The following is a 24,355-nucleotide window of genomic DNA, read 5'->3' as shown; positions in this document are numbered from 1 at the left end:
TCTGTCGCATCAGAAGTAGCCTCTGTCTCCGCCCTTTTGGACGAGTCGTGGCTTTTTGCAGTGAAAAGGTGATGTGTAGGTGCAAATGAGTGTGCGTGTGACACCCGGCTTCCGGAATAGTCACGAATTGAGGCTGTGGACTGCAGTTGGCAGTCGAGCGTTGGCCCGTGCTTCGTTGCTCTTGACGAAGACCCTGAATTGGCTTCGTTGACGAAATTAGAAAGAAAAAAAATAAAAATAAAAATAAAATAAAAAGTGGGGATGGCTGAAAAAGCAATGCACGAATCAAAGGCACCAAAAATGAACACTGAAACCTAAAGTGCACCTTCAGACGTTCACAGGCATACGATGATAAGAGCACTGGAAAGATATGTGCCGACGTCTGCGAGTGCAATGGTGAGATCAGCAAGAAGCACAGCTCATATGCCTGACACACGAGAAGCTTTTCAGCAAGGAAGTAAGCTCTCCGTGGTGGAGCATGTGAGATTGGATTGTCGCTCAGGCACAAGGAAAACAACAACAACAACGACGACTAACAGAGCTCGACATCACAGCGGTCTTCATCTCTGTGCAGAAGCCGCTCGTCGGACAGCAACGTTCATGCCACGCCCAGGCTGTGACGACACAGATGGGACAAAATATGAACTGTGGCCCTGGTGATTTCGAGCATTTTGCTCGGTGCTTCCATCTTCACTTTAAGGCATTTGCAACCCCTAATCTGCGGCCTGTTTGTGCTTCGTGAGATGGCTCTTTGTCGATGGCTTGTGCGTGTGAAGCCATTGGCGTCTGAGAGTCTAGTCACTCTGTCACTCGGACCAACTGTGCTGTACCAGAGCGGCACGACTATATTGTCACTCACAGTCTTACTGTAGTGTGTGGCGCTTGTGTTCGTCTTTCGCTGTGGGGCCGCGGTCGTGCGTGAGTGCGAGTGTGATATTTCTGCCCATTTTGTCTCGTTTAAAGCCAAGCTTCACTTGACATTTTGCACCTTTCTTGCTTTCCACACACATAGTTACTCGCTCGCTCTCTTTTTTTTATTCAGACCCTTGTTCGTTTTTCATTCGCAAGCTCAAAGCGCTCCTCTCCTGCATATTCAGCACTCGTACTTGGCAGCTCTATATTCTCCGCATCTCTCCGCCGCAGCAAGCATTTATCCGGCACTTCCGACAGCTCATATCAAGCAGCTCCTCGCACTCTCACATCCTCGCGTATTCTTCTAGCTGGCACAGTTCATATCCATTGCTTAAGGTCTCTCTGCCGACTTCTCCTGCGAGTCTTCGCCTACGTTCTGCAACTTTTTGCGCCAGCTTTCAACCACCTGCCTCGGTCTAACCCAAGCAGCTCGCGGAGGTACCTCAAACTCGATCATCCCAGCTTCGGAACATGCCACTGGACAGAAGACTGATCGACACCTCCTTCTTCCCATATAATCGGTCATTAGCTCCTCCTCCACCATATACAGTCCTTGTATGAACGGACTTTTGCTTCCCACCGGCTCAAAGCAGCCTTTGCGAGGCGACACCTCCAATCTGTCCATCTCGCTTCCCGCTAAGCTCAAGGTGGAAAGCTCTACCTTCTCTCCGAACCATGTCAAGGTCGAGCACCTATCCCCCCCCTCTCCAAGGGTGCCGACGACCACCGGCTTTGCCGGCATCGTTGGCAGCTCTCGTCCATCTGTTAAGTCGCCTCAGTCTCGCACAAGTTTCCCTACTACAAACAGTGTGCCAAGTGGCATCCGCAACTCGTCCGTATCGAATCGCGCAGCTTCACTTGCATTCATTCCAAGAACGTCTCGCAACTCGGCGGCCGTCCAGAAACCCATCCATCTCTGCTCTGAGTTCGAGCTCGAGCAGAGACTTGATCGAAATGAACGCATCCTCTCGACACTAGAGGCAACACCGACGCCTACCAAGGACCGACTTCGAGCAGAGACGGAAATCCTCCGTGACGCTATCCGCTCACTCCGTGCCATGCGTGAAGTCAATGATGGCATCACAACGGTACAACTCAGCGATCCATCCAAGGAGGCTGAGCTTGAGTCCGCCTTGCTCGGCTTGTCCGTGCACGAAGCATCCAATCTCGGCACCAGTCCTCCCTTGGAAGCATTTGGCTGGTCTCGAGACACCGTTGCGGTCAAGAAGAAGCTGGCACAGTCATCTGGTGCTTTTCAACCTGGTCGAAAGGTCCAGGCCATGGGCTTTGAGCAATCCATTGCTATTCAGAACGCGGCGATACTCGCAGAGCGCGAACGTGAACGCAGGATGGAAGAGTCACGGCTCAAGAGTGCAGCAGCGCCGCGTGACAAAGCCTCGCTGGGTGTGCCCAGTGGAGCAGCTCACAAATTGGGACGCAAGTCGATCTCTTCCTGTTCCGGCTCCATGCGCAAGTTCTCTTCACCTCATTCTGTCTCGCCACCAAAAGCTTTGCGCGCAGGTGGACCCTTGGCCCGCAACCTTGACTCTGGTCCTGAGCATGATGCTGCACTCGAAGGCGGCGACCGTGATCAAGACAATGCTGCTCTCCACGATATGCCTGACGACGAAGAAGACGAGGATCCTCATCTTGGCCCGCGTCACGAAGACGAAGGCTTCAGCTTTGGTCGTCTCGGCGACGAGGATCCATAGGATGCGCCGCAACTCATCACTGCTTCACTTGTCCTCATGACGTTCAAATTGACACGTCGTCTGTCACACCCGCATTCTCGGTCGTCACAACTCCGGTCATCGTTTGCATCTGTCGGTTGCATCATCTTGTTATCACGTTGTACTTGTTGTCATTGCATTTGCAAAGCAATCCCCATCACCAAGCTCATCTGTAGTCCTACTGTATCTAATATCCTATGATCGCACAAATCGAATCTGCACTCATCATGACCCTGTGTAGAATGGAGACGCTGGATTGATCTAATGATTATGCTGGGTTATAATTGAAGATACACGGTTTCCACGGCTGACATTCCGGAGATCAGTAAGGCCGGGCAGCGGCCTGGCAAGCCTTGAGCTGCTCGAGGTAGTACGAGCACGAGTTCATGTCGTTGGCTGTCAAAAGCAAAGGTGGAAGGAGTTTGAAGGTCAGTAAGGGAGGGCCCCCATGTGGAGCATCAAATCCATCTGCGTTGTGACACTTACTGCTCTCGAGACACTTGATGAAGTCTTTGCTCTGCTGCTCGCAGCTGACACCCATGTTCTGCTGCTGCTGACCGGCGTAGGCGCCCTGGTCGTAAGCCTGGGGTGGTGCCTGCTGAGCCTCAGCAGGGGCAGAGCCGCTACCACCGAAAAGCATGTTGGAGAGACCGTGACCCATGGTCGAGCCGACAGCGACACCAGCGGCGGTGGAGGCCATCTGACCGAAGAGACCGGGACCAGGCGACTGCTGTGCCATAGCGGGCTGCTGTTGTGTGTATGCCTGAGGAGGCTGCTGGTGCTGCTGCTGTTGCGGGGCGGCCATGGTGTGAGCACCTCGCGAGCCCGATAGGCCAGAGCGCGAAGGGGCGGGGCGGCCGCCAGAGGATCGTCCACTTGAACGAGGCATGTTGTGAGTATACGTGATATGAGTTGCTAAAGTAGAAGCAAGTTGTGATGGTGGATGATGCTGAAGTTGTCTCGATCTAATCCTTGTTGAAAAACCGTGGCCACAGTGGCTGCTGAGCACACTCGCAGAGAAGCCGGGAGAAAACGTGCCGATTGCCCAATCCGACTCAGCTGAATTCCAACTTTCTCCTTTCTGCCACGCATGCCCTTTTTCTTAGGAGGATCTGCTGCGACTCAACCCGATTTTGAGCCGATTCGAAAATGTGGAGCGCGCTTCGATCACGGTTGCTCGCCTGTGTGTGAGGGTGTTGTTCCACTTGCGCGTCTAGAATTCCCAGCTTTGACCACGCAGCGTTACTTGTTTGCCATCGTTGCTCATCACCTCTCACAAACTTCTCGCATCACCCCTTCTATACCTTTCAACCCTCCACTACACTCTCTGCATATCATCTAGCGCGTTCACTGGCCCGCGGGAACCTTTTCAACGATTGAAACGAGGAGAACGTAGTTCCGAAAGTAAGGACAAGCCTTCAACCGGATCAGGCAAGCGCACTGAATAGCGCTAAAAGCAACATATATCATGGAGGAGATTGGAATCGCTTCGCTCAAGCGCACTGAGCCAACGCTCGAAGATGCAGCTGCAGAGAAGGCTGCAATTCACCAGGAGATGCAAGCAGAGGAGGACACATATCTTCGATACAAAAAGTTACAACAACACCTTGAGTTTCTCAACACTATGGAAGAGTACGTCAAGGACGAGCAACGAAATCTGAAACGCGAGCTTGTAAGGGCGCAAGAGGAGGTCAAGCGCATTCAGTCAGTGCCACTCGTCATTGGTCAATTTCTCGAGCCCATCGACCAACACACCGGCATCGTCGGTTCCACCACCGGATCCAATTACGTTGTCCGAATTCTTTCCACAATCGACCGCGAGCTGCTCAAAGCCAGCTCCAGTGTTGCACTACACCGTCACTCGAATGCTTTGGTTGATGTGCTGCCACCTGAGGCAGACTCATCCATCGCTATGCTGGGTCAGGACGAGAAGCCGACCGAGACCTACCAGGACATCGGTGGTATGGACATTCAGAAGCAGGAGATCCGAGAAGCTGTAGAGTTGCCATTGGCACAGTTCGACTTATATCGCCAGATCGGTATCGACCCACCACGCGGTGTATTGCTCTACGGACCTCCCGGTACAGGAAAGACCATGTTGGTCAAGGCCGTTGCCAACGCCACCACTGCCAGCTTCATCCGTGTTGTTGGTTCCGAGTTTGTACAGAAGTATCTTGGTGAAGGTCCAAGAATGGTACGAGATGTTTTCCGACTTGCGCGCGAAAATGCACCCGCCATCATCTTCATCGACGAGATCGACGCCATTGCGACAAAGCGTTTCGACGCACAGACCGGTGCGGATCGTGAAGTGCAGCGTATCTTGCTCGAATTGCTCAACCAGATGGACGGTTTCGACCAAGGCAGCAACGTCAAGGTCATCATGGCAACCAACCGAGCAGACACACTCGACCCAGCGCTTCTTCGACCCGGTCGGTTGGATCGAAAGATTGAATTCCCAACACCATCACGTCGTGAGAAGCGTCTTATTTTCCAGACCATCTGCGGCAAGATGAACTTGAGTCCAGAGGTCGACCTCGAGGACTACGTTGGGCGACCCGACAAGCTTTCCAGCGCCGAGATCGCCAGTATTTGCCAGGCGGCAGGTTTGCAGGCTGTGCGCAAGAACCGATACGTCATCATGCCCGAGGACTTCGAGGAAGCGTGGAAGCAGATCGTCAAGAAGCCGGACGACTCGAAGATGGATTTCTACCAGTAGTTCCAGCTTCCACCCATGTATCACTCTGTCACGTACTGCAATGCACTCTTCACATCCTCATATCGTTCTGTTGTGCTCAAAAATGCTCGTTGGCTCTGATCACAGTTTTGCAGTGAGAATAGGCGTCTCATGCTTGCAGTTGTGTCCCGGGCTCCTGCCTCCAACCTGTTGATATGAGCCGGCGATCTTGAAGACCAATTGAAGTCATGATGAAGTTGTGATTTGATTGGATGAGGATCGAGGAAAAAAGGAGAGGACGAGAGCGCGTTGCTTCAAATTTCACGACAGCCGGTTGGTAACTTCTGCACTTTTCCTTCTCTACCACAACCATCACCAGCTCTTCTGCATCGTCCATCGATGGATGGGGAGTACCAAGCCTTGTTTTGCGCATATCGCTGGCCACAAACCTCTATGCCGACCAGACTCTCCGTACATTGTATCCAACTTGCTCTCACCAACCAGGCCGAACCAGTGATCCCCACCAAATGAAGCTCCTCTCTCCCCCCTTGGCTCGATTTCCTCAGTCCATCCTCCCCCAATCTGAGCTCACATCTATCAGCCTCTGCTATCGCAAGCTCAACACACAGCGCACTTTAATTATTTACTGTTCGGCGTCGCTGAAGCAATTTCAGTACTAGGCCGAATGGTTTACGGAAAGGTGCAAGACCAATACTCTCCTACTCTACGGGGCGGAGGGCGAATCCCATGCTTACTCACGGCGATGGTCTGTCAGAGCAATTCTGTACACAATGGCTTTCACTGTCCAAGCACCGAGTCTACTTTCACTTTCACTCTGGGTACATTCGTTTCCCACCTTTCACAGCGTTTTGGGATGATGACGATGAAATCAAGCTCTTGCATCATGATCAATCTTGTCGTCTGTGTGTAGTGTTTGCCGTCTCTTTTCATGTTCGGAAAGTGCACCTTTCGGACAGATCGATGCTCTCAGGGCATCTCGAAGGGACAACATAGTGAAGAGGTGGTTTGCTGTCTCTTCAGGAAGAATCTTCATAATATTGATCGGGACTCTCAAGCAATCCTTAGATGATAAATATTGTTAGAGTTTAGGTCCCGATACTGGCGATCGGGGAGAGTCTAAGTACGATGTCACTGCTGCGAAAAGACAGAAACATAAATACTCAATTGACTAAAGTGAACATGGTGGGAGCCTGGTGCTCCTGGCTTGATATATATACACATGGGTGGCACATGCTGAATGTGGGAGTGTCATGGGCCTGGGTGCGCAGAACGAGGAAAGACCGAAGTTCATATGAAGGTAGCACAGGAATTGTGGGATCAGGTAGATTGTAGGAGCTGCAACAGAGTTCACCAAGATCAGCAGTAGAATCAGCTCTATGGCAGATCGCAGCGAAATTGGCACAAGCATCATTGATATCACGAATCCTGCCAGAATCTGCAGCAAGCACGATTGTGTGGCAGATTCCACAGAGATCAGTGACAAGGATGTCTGTATGACAATTCACATGCAGAATGCACCACAGCTCTCATATGAAGGGGACCAAGCTCTACTGGGCCAAGGACCAAGCCTTGCCAAGAAAGGGACCAAGCTCAGTGACATGCAGTTGGTTACCACTCAGGGGCACACAAGATGGGAGCAAAGGAGGACCATTGCCAGTCAAGGAAGGAGAGCTGTGTAAGGGGCACCAGCAAGATGGACATGAGGAGGAGGAGCAGTGTTGATGAAGTCGACACAGCTCAGGAAGGATAGGAGTGACAGGGCATGATGAGGAGGAGTCTCGTTGGAGACTCCTGCATAGTACTCGATGCAGAAGGTACTCTCTGGAGAGAGAGCAGGAGCAGTGTCGCTGGCAACACTGCAAAGAGGTATATAACCATACCTTCTCATTGCAAATGGTTGAGTGGAGGATCATCCACTCTACACACCATATAAACTAGTATTACTTCAGAAGCATAAGTACATTAGTTTTCAGTCAGCATAGTAGTAATCAATAGATTGCTCCTCATTGTAGTGCATGTGTTGCATCACCACTCACTGATGTCCAAAGGTGGTTCATAGCAAACCAGCAGTCCAGATTAGATAGAACCAAAGGCAGTCATCCACTGTGGTCTGGGAATCACCTCAAGCAACAGTCGACACACTGGACACTCATGTCAGCACCACCAACAATCACTCCCACACCAGACCTTGGTGTCAGTACCAGTTCACATCGTTATTGATCATGCCAAGCTACCTCTGGATGGAGTGTCTGACAGCAGTTAGTCGAAATCTGCAATAGCAGTACTACAACTACAGATTCGAACAAGAAAAGTGATAGAGATGGCTCTATTGCATATTTCCCTAAGAATCGAAATACCACTAGCATTATCGCATAACTCAACAGAATCGGTAATAGTATCGATACTACTACCGATCTCAGGTTTCAGGCGCACGACCGCTGACAGGGAGTTGCTACACCTAATGATCCAGCTTGACAATGTGTGGGACTGTGTTGTACCCAATCTCTGATCTGATCTATCTTCACTCCATTTCCATACAGATCAGTTTCCCCTGATTCCTTCCATAATGGCTTACATCAACTTGCATCATCACATTGGATCGCTTCTCTCAGCAAATATTGGCGCCGTGTCACTAGGGGTTTCAATTTTTATTTTTCTTCACAAACTCCAATTTTTGTTGAGTTTTCACTTGTGTTGAATATTCATTACTTACATAAGCTCTGCCATTTTGAAAAATATTCCAGTTTAAACACATGGCTCTGTTTGGCAGTGCTGGAAACCAATGGTTTGCAGCTGCTCATCAAGTGCTGCATGCCACAAGTGCCATGCTTGTGTCATAGGGCTGGATGCACAGAAGCAGGAAGAATGGATGTCATATGAAGAGGAGTGCAGGAATCTGTCAGGGGTCTTGCACCTGAAACCTGATATCTGTAGTAGAACCACTTCTATTACAGATCCTGTTGAGATATGTGGTAAGATACCATGTATTATTATTTTGGTCAAGATCTGTTTTAGAAGGCCTCTATGACTTTTCTCACTTGAATATGTGGTAGATTGATTGCTATTGCAGGTTTCAACTGACTGCTGTGGACACTCCATCCAGAGGTAGCTTGGCATGATCAATAATGATGGATGTATTGCTATGATACCAAGGTCTGGTGTGATCAATGTTGTTGGTGCCAACATGATTGTCCAGTGTGTTGACTGAGTGCTTGCAGTGATCCCCAGACCACAGTGGATGACTGCCTTCAGTTCTAATGATTGAGAGAGCCAGACCGCAGTATGAACAGCCTTTGGAATGTCAATTGCTGTCAATGAGGGTGATACAACACATGTGCTATGTAGATGCAATGCTCTGCAATTGCAACTGTTGATGGAATACTGACTATACTTTTCTGTGAAGCTATAACTAGTGATGTAAGGTGTAAAGTGGATCGCAATCCACTCACTTGCTATGACTAGGATCATGGCTATATATCCACTCCTGCAATGTTGCCTGTGACACTGCTCCTACCTGGGGAGGCCTCTTTGACACTGCTCCTCCCCCTCACCCCTCCTATCCTGTCCATCTGCCTCATGTTGCTGTCTGTTGACATTGCTCCCCTTGCCTTATTCAGATGGCAAATTTCATGGTGCTTCATCATCAACAGGGGGCCCTCCCCACTTCATCTGGGTGGCCTTGCCTCCCTTTCTCATCTTGCCCACCCTCATATTCTGAGTTCATTGTTGGATCAGCCCCCTGTTTCATCAGGGTGGTGGACCCACTGTCCATGATGTCTTGTCCTGCTGTAAGACTTGTGAGGATTGGTGTGATCTTGCCAGCTCCAGCAGGATCTATCCTATGATTAAGATACTACCAATTTCAGCAGGATTCTTAGTAACCTCCCACTTATGCAGATTTGGGCAAGATATGTCATAAAACCACTTCTACTACAGATCTCAATGAATGCTGCCATAACCCTTATTTTGCCCAATCCTATGATTCCTGTGCTCCTCTCATATGACATCTGTTCTTCCTGCTTCTGCTCATCCAACCCTATGACAGAATCACAGGATCAGGCAAAATAAGGGTTACAGCAGAGTTCATCGAGATCTGTAGTAGAGGGGCTCTATGACAGATTTTGCCCAAATCAGCATGAGCAGGATTGTATCATGAATCCCACCAAAATAGGTAGTATCTTGATTGTAGGATAGATCTCCCCAAAGCTGGCAAGATCATGCTGATCCTCACAAGCCTCACAGCAGGACAAGGCATTGTAAGCATTGGGTCCATCACCCTGATGAAACAGGGGGCCAACCCAATGATGAACTCAGACCAGGAGGGTAGGTGAGATGAAGAGAGGGGATGAGTCACCACCCAGATGAAGTGGGAATGGCCCCTGTCAATGATGAAGCAGCATGAGGGCCATCCATCTGCACAAGGCAAGAGAAGCAGTGCCAATGGACAGCATTGCAAGGTGGATGGAAAGGATAGTAAGGGCAAGGGCAAGGAGCAGTGATGAAGAGGCCTCCCCAAGTAGTAGCAGTGTCACAGGCAATGTTGTGGGAGGGGATATATAACCATGCCCCTTGTCATAGCAAGTGAGTGGAGGGGCATCCACTCTCCACCTTACATTACTAGCTATAACTTCACAATAAGTATATTTAGTAGATTTGTAACCAATAGCAATTGCAGAGCATTGCTACTACCATAGTGCATGTGTTGTATCACCACTTGACACCTTCCAAAGGCAGTTCACTCTGTGGTCCAGATATCAATTGGCACCAAAGGCAGTTCATACTGTGGTCCAGCTCTCTCGATCATTAGAACCAAAGGCAGTTGTCCACTGCAGTCCAGGGATCATCAGTCATTCAGCCAACACACTGGACACTCATGTTGGTGCAAGCATATTCACATTAGACCCTGGTGTCACCTCAAAGTATTTATCAACTAGTGATTGTGCCAAGCTTCCTCTGAGTGGAGTGTCCCCAGTGGTCAGTCGAAATCCACAATAACTTCGCCATAAGCATATGAGTGGATCCTCATCCACTCTACTCTTTATCTTACTTACTCTTTACTTGACTTGTATCATTGCAATAGCATAGCTTTTGCAATGACATCTTGTACTTGTGTGTTGTATCACTGTTGGATGCCAACTGTAGGTGGTGTTCCCCAACACCTGCAGTCCAGTTCATAACTGTAGGTGGTGTTCCTCAACACCTGAGGTCCAGTTCATCACTGTAGGTGGTGTTGCTCAACATCTGTGGTCCAGCCAGTTATTGAAGGTGGTGTCTAAACACCTGTGGTCCAGTACCTCTGTCATCTGTAGGTGATAGTCTTATTGTGGTCCAGATGACAACAAGAGCATCAAGCACTACAAACACTCATGCTGTAATAGGAGAGTTGTATCTTATACCATTCCCAAACCAACATGTTACAGATGTGCTGCATAGCCTCTGAACAGAGTGTTCAAGGCAGTCAGCCAAAACCTACCAGAACTCAACCATCTGGTTACTCTCAATTGAAACATACCAAATAGATCATATTCAATTGATCTCACCACAATCAACCGGAAGCACCCAATCTGGTTTCAGGTGTGTGACTGCTTACACCCATGACATGCACAACCTCTGACACACACTAGGGGGTTTCAATTTTATTTTTATTTTTGAAAACTCAAGTTCTTTTTGAGTTTTCAATTGTGTTCAATATTCATTGCCTATGTAATCTGTGCCAATTTGACAAATGCTCTAGTTTTTGAAAACACTGCTTCAGCAATACTCATGCAGCAGTGTTTTCAAAATTGGACCTGAGTTTTCACTCATGTGATGTTGCACATGATCTACTCATGTGAATGCCTCCACTTTTCCTGCACAGCTTGTTTTGCATGAACCCACAGTGTCAATAATGACTGTATATACTTTAATTGTGTGACAAGAGCATCAAAGATGATGGAGCTACACTTCATGTTCCAGCCAACACTACCCTAACTCTTGGTTAGCTTCAAAAATTAACCCTCTAAAAACACAGCTTACATTTGGGGGCATCAATTTCCTGAGCTTTTTTGAGTATAGGATTACTCTAGTTTTTGAGGGCAAAAAAACTGAAACCCTTAATGTGCACAAGAACAAAATACAAGAAAAGCTGTATTAAAAACAGATGTGTGGGAGATGTGAAAAGTATTGTAGAATGGGCAGGGGGGAGGGTAAAATTTGACAAAGCACAGCCCAGAGGCAAGCACAAAAAAGAGAAGGTGATGGAGAAGAAGGAAGAGAGACGAGATGGCTCAAAGTGTTGCGACAAAATGGAGTGCTGCACGTTGGTCACGTGCCCATCCCTCCTCACCACTGAAAAATGTGCATGTATCCATTCGCACGATAAGACTTTTTGGCGCTCCCGAGCCTCCACCTGACCCTCTGGCCCTTTTGCGGTCAACGCGGCAGTCTACCACTCTGAAGGGGTGGAAATTTGGACTTCCCCCACTTTAGACCTTTTTCTTCTTCTTTTCGGCCCCCCTAAAGTCACAATTTCTCTTTTCGGCGGCAGTTCTTCGGTGCATCCGCTTTCGTACCTGAAACGATTTTGATGGTTGGTGCTCAGCTGACTGATTTCCCGTTCTGAAACCCTTGGAGAACCTGATGCTCCCTCAAACCAACCGATCAATAATCAGCTAACCAGCTTGCTTGCCTTGGCATCATTTCCTTCTCCTGATCACCACCATCTCATCCGTCTCGACTTGCCTGGGTAGAGCAACTACGAAGCAGAAACAAGCGGCATCACACACATATTCTGCGGGTGAACCTTATTCAACGTCATCAAGCGTGCGCATTTCATTTCCCCTCGAATAGGTGCCCTCCCCTCCCCTCGAAGATTCGATAACATTCTTGTCGGGACTATCACCATTCTGTCGACACTTCGAACCATCACCCCTCGTCAGGTTCGACTGGAAGGGTCACGCTCTATCTCTTCTTCCGGCTCTTCTTACTTCCAACTGCTCTCCTTATCTGCTCGCTACAACATCCGATCAGCCTCCGTCATGACTTCCTCCTCCTCCTCCTCCGCCGCAGCTTCAGGCTCGCAAAAGAAGCACAAAGTCGCTATTGTCGGTTCGGGCAACTGGGGTTCCGCTATCGCCCGTATTGCAGGTCAAAACACTCAACGACACTCTGACATCTTCGAATCCGAAGTTCAGATGTACGTCTTTGAAGAAGATTACAACGGCAAACTTCTCTCCAAGGTTATTAACGAGACTCATGAGAACCCGAAATACTTGCCCGGATGCAAGTTGCCCGAGAATGTCATTGCCAACCCTTCCCCCATTGATGCGGTAAAAGGCGCTACGATGCTGGTGTTTGTCCTGCCACACCAGTTTATTCGGCGAGTGTGCAAGCAGTTGCAAGGTAAAATTTCGCCAGATGCGCATGCGATCTCGATGATCAAAGGTGTAGAGGTGAAGGATGGGAAGATTTCGATCTTTTCAGATGTGATTCAGGAGGCGTTGGGTGTGTCATGCTCTGCGTTGTCCGGTGCGAACATTGCGAACGAGGTAGCGCAGGATAAGTTCTCGGAAACGACGATTGGACACCGTGCTGATGCCAAGGGTAGGGAGAACGCTGATTTGTTCTTCAAGCTTTTCGATACGCCTACGTTCAAAGTGGGAATCATTGAGGATGTGGCAGGTGTCAGTCTTTGTGGTGCGTTGAAGAATATCGTTGCTATTGCAGCTGGGTTTACGGATGGTCTGGGTTGGGGTGATAATGCGAAAGCTGCAGTGATGAGGATCGGGTTGATGGAGATGAAGAGGTTCAGTGAGGAGTTCTTTGAAGGGATCAAGCCAGAGACGTTCACGGAGACTTCAGCTGGTGTTGCGGATTTGATCACCACTTGTTTGGGTGGAAGGAATCGCAAGTGCGCCGAGGCGTTCGTCAAGACGGGCAAGCCATTCGATCAGCTCGAGAAGGAATTGCTTAATGGTCAGAAGCTTCAGGGTACCGAGACAGCGCGCGAGGTGCACGAGTTGCTGGCGGCAAGAGGCAAGGTCGACGACTACCCGCTTTTCAAGGCTGTCTACTCGATCGCTTATGAGGGTATCGATGCTCAGGACCTTACGAGCCGTCTTTGAGGTGTCGTTCGTTCGTTGGAAAAGGGGTTTTCTGGACATGACCGGCCTGTCGCTGGGTTGAAGCGAAAGATATGCATACACAAACACATACTCAGACGTCATTCTGTAAATTGGGCCATATCGTTGTACTTTTGGTTGCTTCGTATGACAATCTCATCATTGCTGGTTTCAAGTGCCAACCTTCTCGCTGATCACGTCTGACAGACTGCTCAATCTTACAACGAGTGTGCGTGAAAGAAGTGTTCAATGTTGCAACGATTATGACAATAATCTAAGAGCGGGAAGATGACATGACACTGGTGACGCTGGCCCATCCTGGTTCATACTCGTCGTCACTTGCATCCAGATCCGCGGCCGACAGCACCGTTCCAGGTGGTGGACGTCGTAGACGTTGTGACTGACTCTTTGTGCGTCCCATGGAGACAGCTTGTTTTGCCTGCTCGGCTGCAGATGCAGACGGATTTATGTTCTGTGGCGACGAGTGTCCGTTCGAATTGGATCGTGTGACATCGGCGGGCCTGGCTACACTCGCGGTGGAGGCTAGAGGAGCCTTCACAGCATCTGGACCAAGCTCTTTGGCTTCAGCAACCTCATCACGGGGCACCAGTAGGCCTGGCCCACGGATCTGATGGGCTGCTGGGTCTAGAGGGTCCACACGGCCCGAGTCTGTTCTCTCTACCTGAGCACGCTGTGGCAATGGCCCAGATGCCGAGTACTCGGCCAGAGGAAGCTTGCTCGGCGTGCCCCTCTGAAGTACGGCTGTTTCGAGGTCACGGTCCAACGTGGGCTTTCCGTAGCCTTGCACCCATGGCTTTTGTCCTTCATCCTTGGTCGACTGGCTCTGTGCAGCGAGCAGCTCGTTCGTATCGATGGGCGAGGGCACCTTTCCGGCCAGATCTGCGGGAGGCGAAGCGATCCAGGGCTCTCGATCTGCAGCATCCTTTTGATCCTCTGATAGTTCCAAGTCCTGTGCCCGTTGTCGAATGCGTTCCACATCATCAGCCGATCGCCCATGGATGCCAATCTCGATGGAAGTGTCGGGGGTTGCATTTGCGCTTTCAAAAGCATTTTTGATCTTGTTTGATGGCTTTGGCTCGGAAGCAGGAGCCTCTGGGAACTCTGGAATGGGAGCAACAGTTGGGGCCTCCGGAAGACCCGAAGATGCGTGAATCTTGTCTAGATCAATCTCAGCCGTCGGTGTGTCTGGTAGTTTTGGTAATCCATCTTCGTGAGCATTGGAGACGGCACCGCTTGCAAGCTGTCCTTTGGCTTCAAAGTCATCGGTCGCCTCCGAAGCTGGCGGCTCCGGTCTATTGCGCCCTGTCAAGACCAGATCGTCGTCAAGTTCGGCAAAAGCATCTCTGCCTCCACCGTGGACAATGTTATCAGAAGCTCCTCGTTGCAGACGTGGAACGCCAAAGCTTGACGACCTTGGTGCACCATTGCCCAAAAAAGCACCTCCAGTCATCTGTGGACGAAGTGACGCTGAAGAAGGATCACCCCAGCCGCCGCCGGCACCGGCTCCCAACCAAACACCACCGGTCATCTGAGGTCGCAACACACCCTCTCCCCATGCACCTGTTCCTCTTCCAGCACTGGCGCCTGGGAATTGTCGCCGGGCATTGCGAATCTCTGGGTTCGGTGCTGGTGATCCGAAAGAGCTTCTGGGCATGACGGGCTTCTCATCGCTGGACTGGAATTTGGCGATGCGCTCGCGCACTGCGTTGGCGTTGGAGCTGCCGGAAGGTGAGCGTGATGGACTCTCTCCTGGGCTGAGACGACCTGAGGTGACTGAAGATGCTGTTGCCGGAGAGGAGAGGTTGTTGGACCTTGCTGGATTTGACGTCTTCCTCTGCAGCGCCGCAATGCGCTCGGACAGGCTGGCGCCTGCTTTGGGCAGCGGCTGCCCTCCTTTGCCAGACCTGGAAATTTCATTTGAGTAAGAGATGTCAGGGTCAGCATGGAGGCGTTGGTTAAGTCACTTGTAGTTAGTGAGTCTGCAGCACTTACATCACAGGTTTCCGCAGTCTTCGATACGAATCCCAAGCTGCTGTGAATCCACTATGCTGAGCTTGATGTCGACCAGGTGTGCTGTTGGATTGTAAAGGGCCTGAAAGGATGAGCTGAAACGGTCGCCCGAAAGATGAGAATGCGTGTATTTAATATGAGCAGGCTGAGTCTGGCCAGACTTCGTGATGACTAACGAGGTCGGATACGATCTTGGATTTGTCAATCGTAAGAGCGATTCGGGAAGGATGCGATCGAGGCGAGAATATCGCAGCTAGTTTGGAGCCGATACGATGTAAGCGCTTCAGAGTGAGGCCGAGATCAGCTTTTACTGGCTGTTGAGCTTGGAGAGCGGCTTCAGAGAAATGATGGAGGAGAGAAGGGACCTAAAGGTTGAAGAAGAGCAAGAGCGATGAAGGGTCGAGGAGAACGTTCGGCTACCAAGTGTGCTTCAAAGCAAGCGTGTCGGAGAGCAACAGCGTGGCAAAGCGGGGTTCTAGTGTGGATTTCCTTCTTGGACAAGTTAGGCTCGGAAGGTGTGCATCGCTACGCCAAGTTGGCGCGTGCAGGCAGCCTTCAGAAAGTGTTGCGTTGGTTGCGTGCGTGCGTATGCCAAATTGAAATCTGCCTGCACATCGGTTTTGAAGAAAAGGTCCTTGGAGCGCGTTCGAGCAGTGAGAAGCAGTTGCGGCGTTTCGGATTGCTGTGGTGAATGTTTTCTAAGTATATATTGTTGAAAGTTGACGTCGTTTGGGTCCCAATACTGGTGATCGGGGATAGTCTAAGTATGATGTCACTACTCTTTTAAGGCAGAAACATATACTAAATTGACTGAACAAATGTGGTGAGAGCCTAGTGCTCTCTGTGAGGTATATATACAAGTGAGCAGCACATGCCAAAGGTGGGAGTACTACTACTCAATGATCTACCATGACAACAAGCAGGACTGCATTGCACCCAATCTCTGCTGAGATTGACTTGGCCAAATCTCTGATCAGATCAGTCATCTAACCAGATTGGCTCTGCCTGATCCCTGACCAGATCAGCTCCATGTCATCCTTTAGCATCTCACTGGATCATTATCTTTAGCACCCCCTCTCGATCCAATGTACCCCACTAGAATGGTCAATCCAAGTAGTTGTTGGATGTGTAAGAGTGTTGGTGTCACAAGTGGCTTCATCAGAATGTTGGCTAAGTTTTTGCAACTCTGAACTGGAGCAATTGTGAGTCATTGGCTCACAATCTCATCACACAGGAAGAAATGAGTGATGTCAATATGCTTCGTCCTCTTGAAGTGTTGAGGGTCATTTGCTATAGCCCAAGTTCCTGATTAGTTGCTATGTAGGACCAGTACATCTTGGTCAAAGGTGAGTTCCCCATCATAGGAGTAGATGCTCAATGTTCCAGCACTGATGTGTATCCCTGTTGTCTTTGACACTGGTTGATCCAGTTCCTGCAAGAACATTGAGGCCCATAGTAATTCCCTGGCTGCTGTCACTAATGCTACATATTTGGCCTCTACTGAACTGTTTGCCACCATCTGTTGGAGTCACGAAGCCCAGCTACATGTGAATCCATCAATGGTGAAGATGCAACCAGTTGTTGACCTCCTGCAGTCATATGATCCAGCCCAATCACTGTCTGCCCATCCTGAGAGCAATGGTTCATTACCCAATATCCTTGTTGAGAGGCTGACCTCCATTGTCCCTTTCAAGTACCTTAATACATGTTTGGCAGCCACAAGGTGTTCTCCAGATGGGTTTGCTATGAACCATGCACATCTGCCAACTGTGAACATGATGTCTGGTCTTGTGCCCTGAGCAATCCATAGTAGTGATCCTACAAGTGAGGTGTAGTGTTGTATCTCTTCAGCACTTGCTATGCTTCCTTCTTGTGGTTTGAGAGAGTTGATGCTCTTGGTCACTGGTGTCAAAGCCATTCAAGCCTGGTCCATCCTGAACTTCGCTATGATGCCCTCAATGTACCTGCTCTGATCAATTGAGAGCATGCAGGCTTCTTGGTTGTAGTTTACATTCAGCCCAATAATGTGAGACACATTTCCTTGATCAGTGATGCTGAACATGCTTGAGAGCTGCTGTTGTACAGACTGAACTTGTGAGACAGTTGCTCTGATGACAAGCAGGTCATCAATGTATACTGCAAGGAGTATCATTGCATCCTTTGAGCCACATGTATACATGCATGGTTCTGCTTGGCACCATCTGAAGCCAAATGCCTGTAGTTGTTTGTCCAGTGCTGCATGCCACAGTTGTCTGGCTTGCTTGAGACTGTAAAGAGCTTCCTTTAACTTATAGCATTTACCCTCAGTCTCTTTTCCCTCAAATGTTGGGGGTATCTGGATGTGCACATCTTTGTCAATCTTTCCATTTAGAAATGCAGTGCTTACATCAAGTTGTGTTGCATGCGATCTGTATCGACATGTGATAGCAAACAGTATCCTGACTGTCTGCAGACAGATGACCAGGCTAAATGTTTGATTGTAATCCAGACCCTGGCATTGAGCATATCCTTGTGCAACAAGGCATGCTTTGTACCTTGTCACATGTTGTTGCACATTGAGCTTGAGTTTGTAGACCCAGCGAACACCAATGAGTTTACCATTTCTTGGAACATCAGCTAGCTCAAAGACATTCATCTTGTGCATGCTGTCCATTTTGCTGACCATGGCTTCCTGCCATTTGTGCCAGTCATCATGGGCCTTAGCTTCGTTGAGCAAGAGGGGTTCTAGCAGGATGCTGTTGGCACTGCACATTTGCTGCCTGCTCACAACGAGGGTGGTGCTGTTCATCACAGTGACCACAAATGCCATGTGGTCCAGGTGGTGGTCACTTATGGTGGGGGCCTGGGTGTCAGAGCAAGCTGTGGTGAAGGCTGTGTAGCTAAGTGGACCTGGTGACTCTGTGCAAATGGGCTTGAGTATGGAGATGTCATCATACATGTCTGCTGTTGTGTCACTGTGAGGGGTCTCGAGCAATGGCACATTCCTCAGAGTACTCATGAGGTCCTGCATAGGGTTCCCCCCTTCGGACATTGTCACATTTAGTTCTGCCCCCAGATCTGCAGCAATAGCATCAAGGTCGATAACTATTTCCTCTGCCTCTTCGATGGCATTCATCATGTGATCCCACTCATGATCTAAACTCGAGGACTCCAAAGGGTCTGGATGAGTCACCAAGTGTTGTTGATGAGAGTATGGCTGGAGTGAAGATGGTACAACATCGTTCGAGTCTGTCTTGTCCAATGTATCATATGGAGTGAGCCAGGTGTAGGAGCGAAGGAGATCATGATCACTGATGATGACAGGTGTGTGGGGGAAGGGAGTGGTAGTGTCCAATGGTTCCAATTCCAAGGAACGGATGTCCTTGGTAACGATGACATGGTCAAGCTCAGGCAGCCAAACCTTATGAACTTTGATTGCACAAGGTGCATCAGAGAAACCCAAGTATTTCCCTCGAAGGGTGCACAGATGGAGATGCTTGCTTACGACCAGGTGATCTTGGAGCCATGTTGAGTGGGTGCTCCCTCTAAGTACAACATAGGCCATGCATCTGAAATGTCAGATGTGGCATAGTTTGGGTTATTTGTTGTAGAGTAGTTCAAATGGAGTCACATTTCCACAAGTGGTACCTGCCAGTCTGTTATGAATGAACACTGCCTGTGCAATAGCATGAGGCCACCAATGCTCATTCATTCCTGAGTCATATAGCAGACTATGTGCGATCTTTTGTATGATTTGGATGGCTTGTTCAGCGAAGGCATTGTCTGTATGGTGCTGGGTGGTGTCAGGGGTCCTGCGCCTGAAACCCAGGTCGGTCTGTCGAGGTACTCGGTGACTATCAAACTGTGCAACAGCTATTGTCTCGGTATCTGTCTCAACGAGCTAGTTGTTCGGCAACTATCAAGTTGCACAGTGACAGCAGGTGGCATTCATTGTATATACTATCGTAGGTTTTGGCTGACCTCTGTGGACACTCCATTCAGGGGTAGCTCGGCACAATCAATATCAATGCATAGATTATGATGACACCAAGGTCTGGTGTGAGTGTTGATGATAATGAGGTTGATGGTGTTGGTGATAAGGTTGGTGAGTGTTGATGATAATGAGGTTGATGGTGTTGGTGATAAGGTTGGTGGCATCAACACGAGTGTCCAGTGTGTTGACTTTGACGCTTGAAGTGATCCCCGGACTGCAGTGGACTACTGCCTTCGGTTCTATCTATATCCAGACTGCTAACCTGCTATGAGGCGCCTACGGACGTCAGGTAGTGGTGATACAACACACACACTACAATGAGGAGCAACCTTGATAGATTGCTGCCCTGCTGACTGTAACTAATGAGTACTTATGTTTCTAAAGTATTGACTAGTTGTATGGTGAGTAGAGTGGATGAGGATCCACTCGACCTATGATGATGAGAAAGCATGGTTATATACCTCTTCACAGCATCGCCAGCGATGCTGCTCCTGCTCTCTCTCCAGAGAGTACCTTCTTCATCGAGTACTGTTCAGGGGCCTCTCCTGCTTGGCACCCCTGTGCCTCTTGAGCTGTGTCGACTCCTTCGACACTGCTCCTCCTCCTTGCTATCCTGCTGCTTGTTTGGCACCCCTGTGCCTCCTGAATGGTGTCGACTCCTTTGACACTGCTCCTCCTCCTCATGACCTGGTGTCGACTCCTTCGACACTGCTCCTTCTCCTTTGATCAGTGACAGTTCCTTTGGCTCTTGTCTCTCGAGCCCCTGAGTGGTAACCATCTGCATGCTCCTTGAGCTTGGTCCTCTTCGTGGCTGTGCCTGCTCCTTGAGCTTGGTCCTCCTCGTGGCTGTGCTTGGCCCTCCTTTGCATGTGAGTCCATAGGAGTCCATGGTCTCCATGGAGACTGCACTACGACCATGCTCTCTACTGGTATCGACTAGATCTTCGATACCTGTGCTCCTTCCATATGAACCAGTGACCCTCCTGCTTCTTGAGCATCCAGGCCCATGACACATTGCATCTACATAGCACATGTGTTGTATCACCCTCATTGACAGCAATTGACATTCCAAAGGCTGTTCATACTGCGGTCTGGCTCTCTCAATCATTAGAACTGAAGGCAGTCATCCACTGTGGTCTGGGGATCACTGCAAGCACTCAGTCAACACACTGGACAATCATGTTGGCACCAACAACATTGATCACACCAGACCTTGGTATCATAGCAATACATCCATCATTATTGATCATGCCAAGCTACCTCTGGATGGAGTGTCCACAGCAGTCAGTTGAAACCTGCAATAGCAATCAATCTACCACATATTCAAGTGAGAAAAGTCATAGAGGCCTTCTAAAACAGATCTTGACCAAAATAATAATACATGGTATCTTACCACATATCTCAACAGGATCTGTAATAGAAGTGGTTCTACTACAGATATCAGGTTTCAGGTGCAAGACCCCTGACAGATTCCTGCACTCCTCTTCATATGACATCCATTCTTCCTGCTTCTGTGCATCCAGCCCTATGACACAAGCATGGCACTTGTGGCATGCAGCACTTGATGAGCAGCTGCAAACCATTGGTTTCCAGCACTGCCAAACAGAGCCATGTGTTTAAACTGGAATATTTTTCAAAATGGCAGAGCTTATGTAAGTAATGAATATTCAACACAAGTGAAAACTCAACAAAAATTGGAGTTTGTTAGGATATCTGCAAGGTTCTCACTGCTTTGGATGGGGGTGATTGTGAGTTGACCATCAGCAACCTTGTCCCACAAGAAGAAGTGCATGATATCAATGTGCTTTGTCCTCTTGAAGTGCTGTGGATCATTGGCAATGACTCTTGCTCCAGATGAGTCACTGTACAAGATAGGTATAGTTGAGTCTAATTCCAATTCCTGGTTGTGTGAGTGCCCTTCCAAAGTTTTGGCAGTGACATGGACTGAGGATGTTCTTGGTAATGGCTGGCCCAGTTCTCACAAGAACATGGATGTCCATAGCATTTCCCTCGCTGTGGCTGCCAGTGCAATGCATTCAGCTTCAACCAAACTGTTCACTACAGTCGGCTGCAATCAGGAAGACCAACTACATATGAAGCTGTCAATAGCAAAGACATACCCTGTTGTTGAACACTGAAATTCTCATGATCCCACCCAATCTGAGTCTGTCCAACCTGACAACATCTTCTTACCACTGGCCTGGCTTGCCACTAGGCTGACATCAATCACTCCTATTAGATACCTGATAATCCATTTTGCAGTGACTAGGTGTTCACTTGATGGATTGGCAACAAAATGGGTGCATTGTCTGACTGCAAAGGCTATGTCAGGTCAAGTTCCTTGCATGATCCAGAGTAGTGATCCAACCAGTGAGGCATAGCACCTGATCTCTTCTGCATTGGCTGTATCACCTTGTTGCAGACCCATCATGTTGATTGCTTCCATGGCTGGTGATTGTGCTGGCCATGCCTTGCACATACCAAACTTTTCAAGTAACCCTTCGATGTACCCAGTTTCATCAATCAAAAGCATTTGTGACTCACAATTGTATTTGACATTCATGCCAATGATGTGCAGGATGTTTCCTTGATCCATGATGCTGAAGATGCTGGATAATTGTTGTCTGATGGAACTGACACATGACAATGTTGCTCCAATGACAAGCAGATCATAAACATAGACCACAAGCATTACCATAGTGTCTTTGGTTCCTTGTGTGTAGACTCATGGCTCTGCTTGGCACCATTTGAATCCAAACACTTGTAGTTGCCTGTCAAGGGCAGCATGCCAGAGTCTACCTGCCTGCTTGAGGCCATATAGTGCCTTCTTGAGATGGTAGCACTTTCCATCATTCTCAGGTGCTTCAAATGTGGGGGGGATTTGCATGTGGACAACTTTGTCAATTTTCCTGTTTAGGAAAGCCATGCTCATGTCTAGTTGGACAATGTGCAGCCCATATCGATGGGTGAGAGCAAGGAGTATTCATACCATTTGGAGGTGAATGACTGGGCTGAAGGTTTGGTCATAGTCCAAGCCAGGTCTTTGTGCATAGCCTTGCACCACAAGTCTTGCTTTGTACCTGGTGGTGCAATGTTGAGCATCCAGTTTCAACTTGTATACCCATCTCACTCCAATTAGTTTGCCATCTGTGGGGATATCTACTAGTTTGAAGACATTCATCTTTCGCATGCTATCCATCTCAGTGCTCATGGCTGCCTTCCATTTTGACCAGCTGTCTCAGCTTTTCACTTCGGACAACAGCAGCAGTTCGAGCAGGACACCATCTGCACTTTGGAGTTGTTGTCTGCTGGCTGTTAGGGCAACTCCATCTATTACAGTGGCTGCAAAAGCCATCCAGTCAAAGTAGTTTCCTAGGACCTTGGTCATTGGGCCTACAGTGCATCTTGTAGCAAGGGCTGTGTAATTGCACAGGGTCAGGGGATCTGGCACCCTGCTATCCAGTGATTTGGGTCTTGACAATGTGTAGTCATCATGTGAGCCGAATTGGAGAGACTCTAGTTGTGAGGTATTGTCAGAATCACCTGGGTTTGTGCTGGTGCCCCCTTTGGCCATTGCTTCGTCAAGCTGGTGGTGGAGGTTGGTGTGGATAGCATCCATGTCGATGACAATCTCACTGGCTTCCTGTATCTCAGACATGATTCAGTCCCATTCTGGAAAAGGTGTTAATTCTTCATTGTCATTACCAGGTGGAGTTGCTTCCAGCTGTCTGGAGAAGTGCAGTAACAATTGATCAACATCTTCATTGTCATTAGAGTCTGCTGGCTTGTCATCTGGGGGTAGCCAACTGTATGAGTACAGTAAATCGTTTTCACCAGATAAGACTGGTATGTGTGGGGAATGTGTACCTGTGATCAGATTGTCAAGCTCTGAGAAGCAGACATCCTTGGCTATGACAATGCAGTCAAGATCTTTCAACCAAACCCAGTGTCCTTTGATTGCGCGGGCTGCACTGGAGTAGCCTGTCAGAGGTCTCGCGCCTAAAACCTGATATCTGTGATAGGAATGCGTCTATTACGATTCCTGTTGAGATAAGTGGTAATGTGTTGTGTATTACAATTTCTATCAAGGTATGTCATAGAGAAGCCTCTATGGCTTTTCTTGCCCAAAGATGTAGTAACAAGTTTGCTATTGCAGGTTTCAACTGACCACTGTGGATACTCCATCCAGAGGTAGCTCAGCATGATCAATAACTGATATGAACTGGTACTAACACCAAGGTCTGGTGTGATTGAGATTGTTGATGTTGCCAACATGGGTGTCCAGTGTGTTGACTGAGCGCTTGAGGTGATCCCTGGACCACAGTGGACGACTGCCTTCGGTTCTATGATTGCGAGCCGGACTGCAGGTTGCTATGAACCGCCTTCGGTGTCGATCTGTAAGCGGTCGCGCGCCAGAAACCAGATTGGGTGTTTCCGATTGGTATCAGTGAGGACAATCGAGTAAGATCTACTCAGGACATTTCGACTAAATGTAACCAGATGGCTTCATACTGGTAGGTCTCAGCTGACTGCCTTGAACACTTCATTCAGAGGTTGCATGGCACATCCATTTATTCTTTGGAGGGAGAGTAGTATACTCTCCTTTACAGTATGGGTGTTCATAGTACTGTTGCTAATGCTCTCTAATGTCATCTGGACTGTGATATGCTTATCACCTACAGAGGATGGAAGTTACTGGACCACAGGTGTTGGACACCACCTACAATAACTGACTGGACTGCAGATGTCAAGCAAACACCACCTACAGTAAGGGACTGGACCACAGGTGTTGAGGAACACCACCTACAGTTGATGCCTAATGGTGATACAACACACATGTTTGAGGTGTCATTGCAAAGCTCTGCTATTGCAATGATATGTAACTATGAGTCAAGTAAAGAGTATGTAAAGTATA

The 24,355-nt window shown here is 48.8% G+C and overlaps 8 protein-coding genes across 8 annotated transcripts; 3 read left to right on the top strand and 5 right to left on the bottom strand.

Annotated features, from left to right (window-relative positions):
* Positions 1-1,469: 1,469 nt before the first annotated feature.
* Positions 1,470-2,624, top strand: UHO2_00410 (uncharacterized protein; the record flags this gene model as incomplete). The annotated part of the gene is made up of 1 exon (XM_041557030.1): positions 1,470-2,624. One exon carries the CDS (start codon positions 1,470-1,472, stop codon positions 2,622-2,624), a length of 1,155 nt encoding a protein of 384 aa, XP_041412964.1.
* A 340-nt stretch (positions 2,625-2,964) lies between these two features.
* UHO2_00409 (uncharacterized protein) lies at positions 2,965-3,531 on the bottom strand (the record flags this gene model as incomplete). Its single annotated transcript, XM_041557029.1, has 2 exons — positions 2,965-3,038; positions 3,129-3,531. The coding sequence occupies 2 exons, from the start codon at positions 3,529-3,531 to the stop codon at positions 2,965-2,967; spliced, it is 477 nt and encodes a 158-aa protein (XP_041412963.1).
* A 579-nt stretch (positions 3,532-4,110) lies between these two features.
* UHO2_00408 (putative RPT3 - 26S proteasome regulatory subunit) lies at positions 4,111-5,358 on the top strand (the record flags this gene model as incomplete). Its single annotated transcript, XM_041557028.1, has 1 exon — positions 4,111-5,358. The coding sequence occupies one exon, from the start codon at positions 4,111-4,113 to the stop codon at positions 5,356-5,358; it is 1,248 nt and encodes a 415-aa protein (XP_041412962.1).
* A 6,995-nt stretch (positions 5,359-12,353) lies between these two features.
* On the top strand, positions 12,354-13,439 carry UHO2_00407 (putative glycerol-3-phosphate dehydrogenase (NAD); the record flags this gene model as incomplete). Its single annotated transcript, XM_041557027.1, has 1 exon — positions 12,354-13,439. One exon carries the CDS (start codon positions 12,354-12,356, stop codon positions 13,437-13,439), a length of 1,086 nt encoding a protein of 361 aa, XP_041412961.1.
* A 271-nt stretch (positions 13,440-13,710) lies between these two features.
* On the bottom strand, positions 13,711-16,678 carry UHO2_00406 (uncharacterized protein; the record flags this gene model as incomplete). The annotated part of the gene is made up of 5 exons (XM_041557026.1): positions 13,711-15,361; positions 15,450-15,562; positions 15,644-15,832; positions 15,997-16,227; positions 16,559-16,678. The coding sequence occupies 5 exons, from the start codon at positions 16,676-16,678 to the stop codon at positions 13,711-13,713; spliced, it is 2,304 nt and encodes a 767-aa protein (XP_041412960.1).
* A 707-nt stretch (positions 16,679-17,385) lies between these two features.
* Positions 17,386-18,973, bottom strand: UHO2_00405 (uncharacterized protein; the record flags this gene model as incomplete). The annotated part of the gene is made up of 2 exons (XM_041557025.1): positions 17,386-18,875; positions 18,952-18,973. 2 exons carry the CDS (start codon positions 18,971-18,973, stop codon positions 17,386-17,388), a joined length of 1,512 nt encoding a protein of 503 aa, XP_041412959.1.
* Positions 18,974-21,124: 2,151 nt separating this feature from the next.
* Positions 21,125-22,366, bottom strand: UHO2_00404 (uncharacterized protein; the record flags this gene model as incomplete). Its single annotated transcript, XM_041557024.1, has 5 exons — positions 21,125-21,384; positions 21,634-21,762; positions 21,922-22,049; positions 22,136-22,211; positions 22,240-22,366. The coding sequence occupies 5 exons, from the start codon at positions 22,364-22,366 to the stop codon at positions 21,125-21,127; spliced, it is 720 nt and encodes a 239-aa protein (XP_041412958.1).
* Positions 22,367-22,678: 312 nt separating this feature from the next.
* UHO2_00403 (uncharacterized protein) lies at positions 22,679-23,098 on the bottom strand (the record flags this gene model as incomplete). The annotated part of the gene is made up of 1 exon (XM_041557023.1): positions 22,679-23,098. One exon carries the CDS (start codon positions 23,096-23,098, stop codon positions 22,679-22,681), a length of 420 nt encoding a protein of 139 aa, XP_041412957.1.
* Between the last annotated feature and the right edge of the window lie 1,257 nt (positions 23,099-24,355).

Source organism: Ustilago hordei (genome assembly GCF_900519145.1).
Source record: "Ustilago hordei strain Uho2 genome assembly, contig: UHO2_contig_01, whole genome shotgun sequence".
NCBI classification, from domain to species: domain Eukaryota; kingdom Fungi; phylum Basidiomycota; class Ustilaginomycetes; order Ustilaginales; family Ustilaginaceae; genus Ustilago; species Ustilago hordei.
Note: the sequence above shows the minus strand (reverse complement) of the source record. Positions and strands in the feature narration are given on the sequence as shown.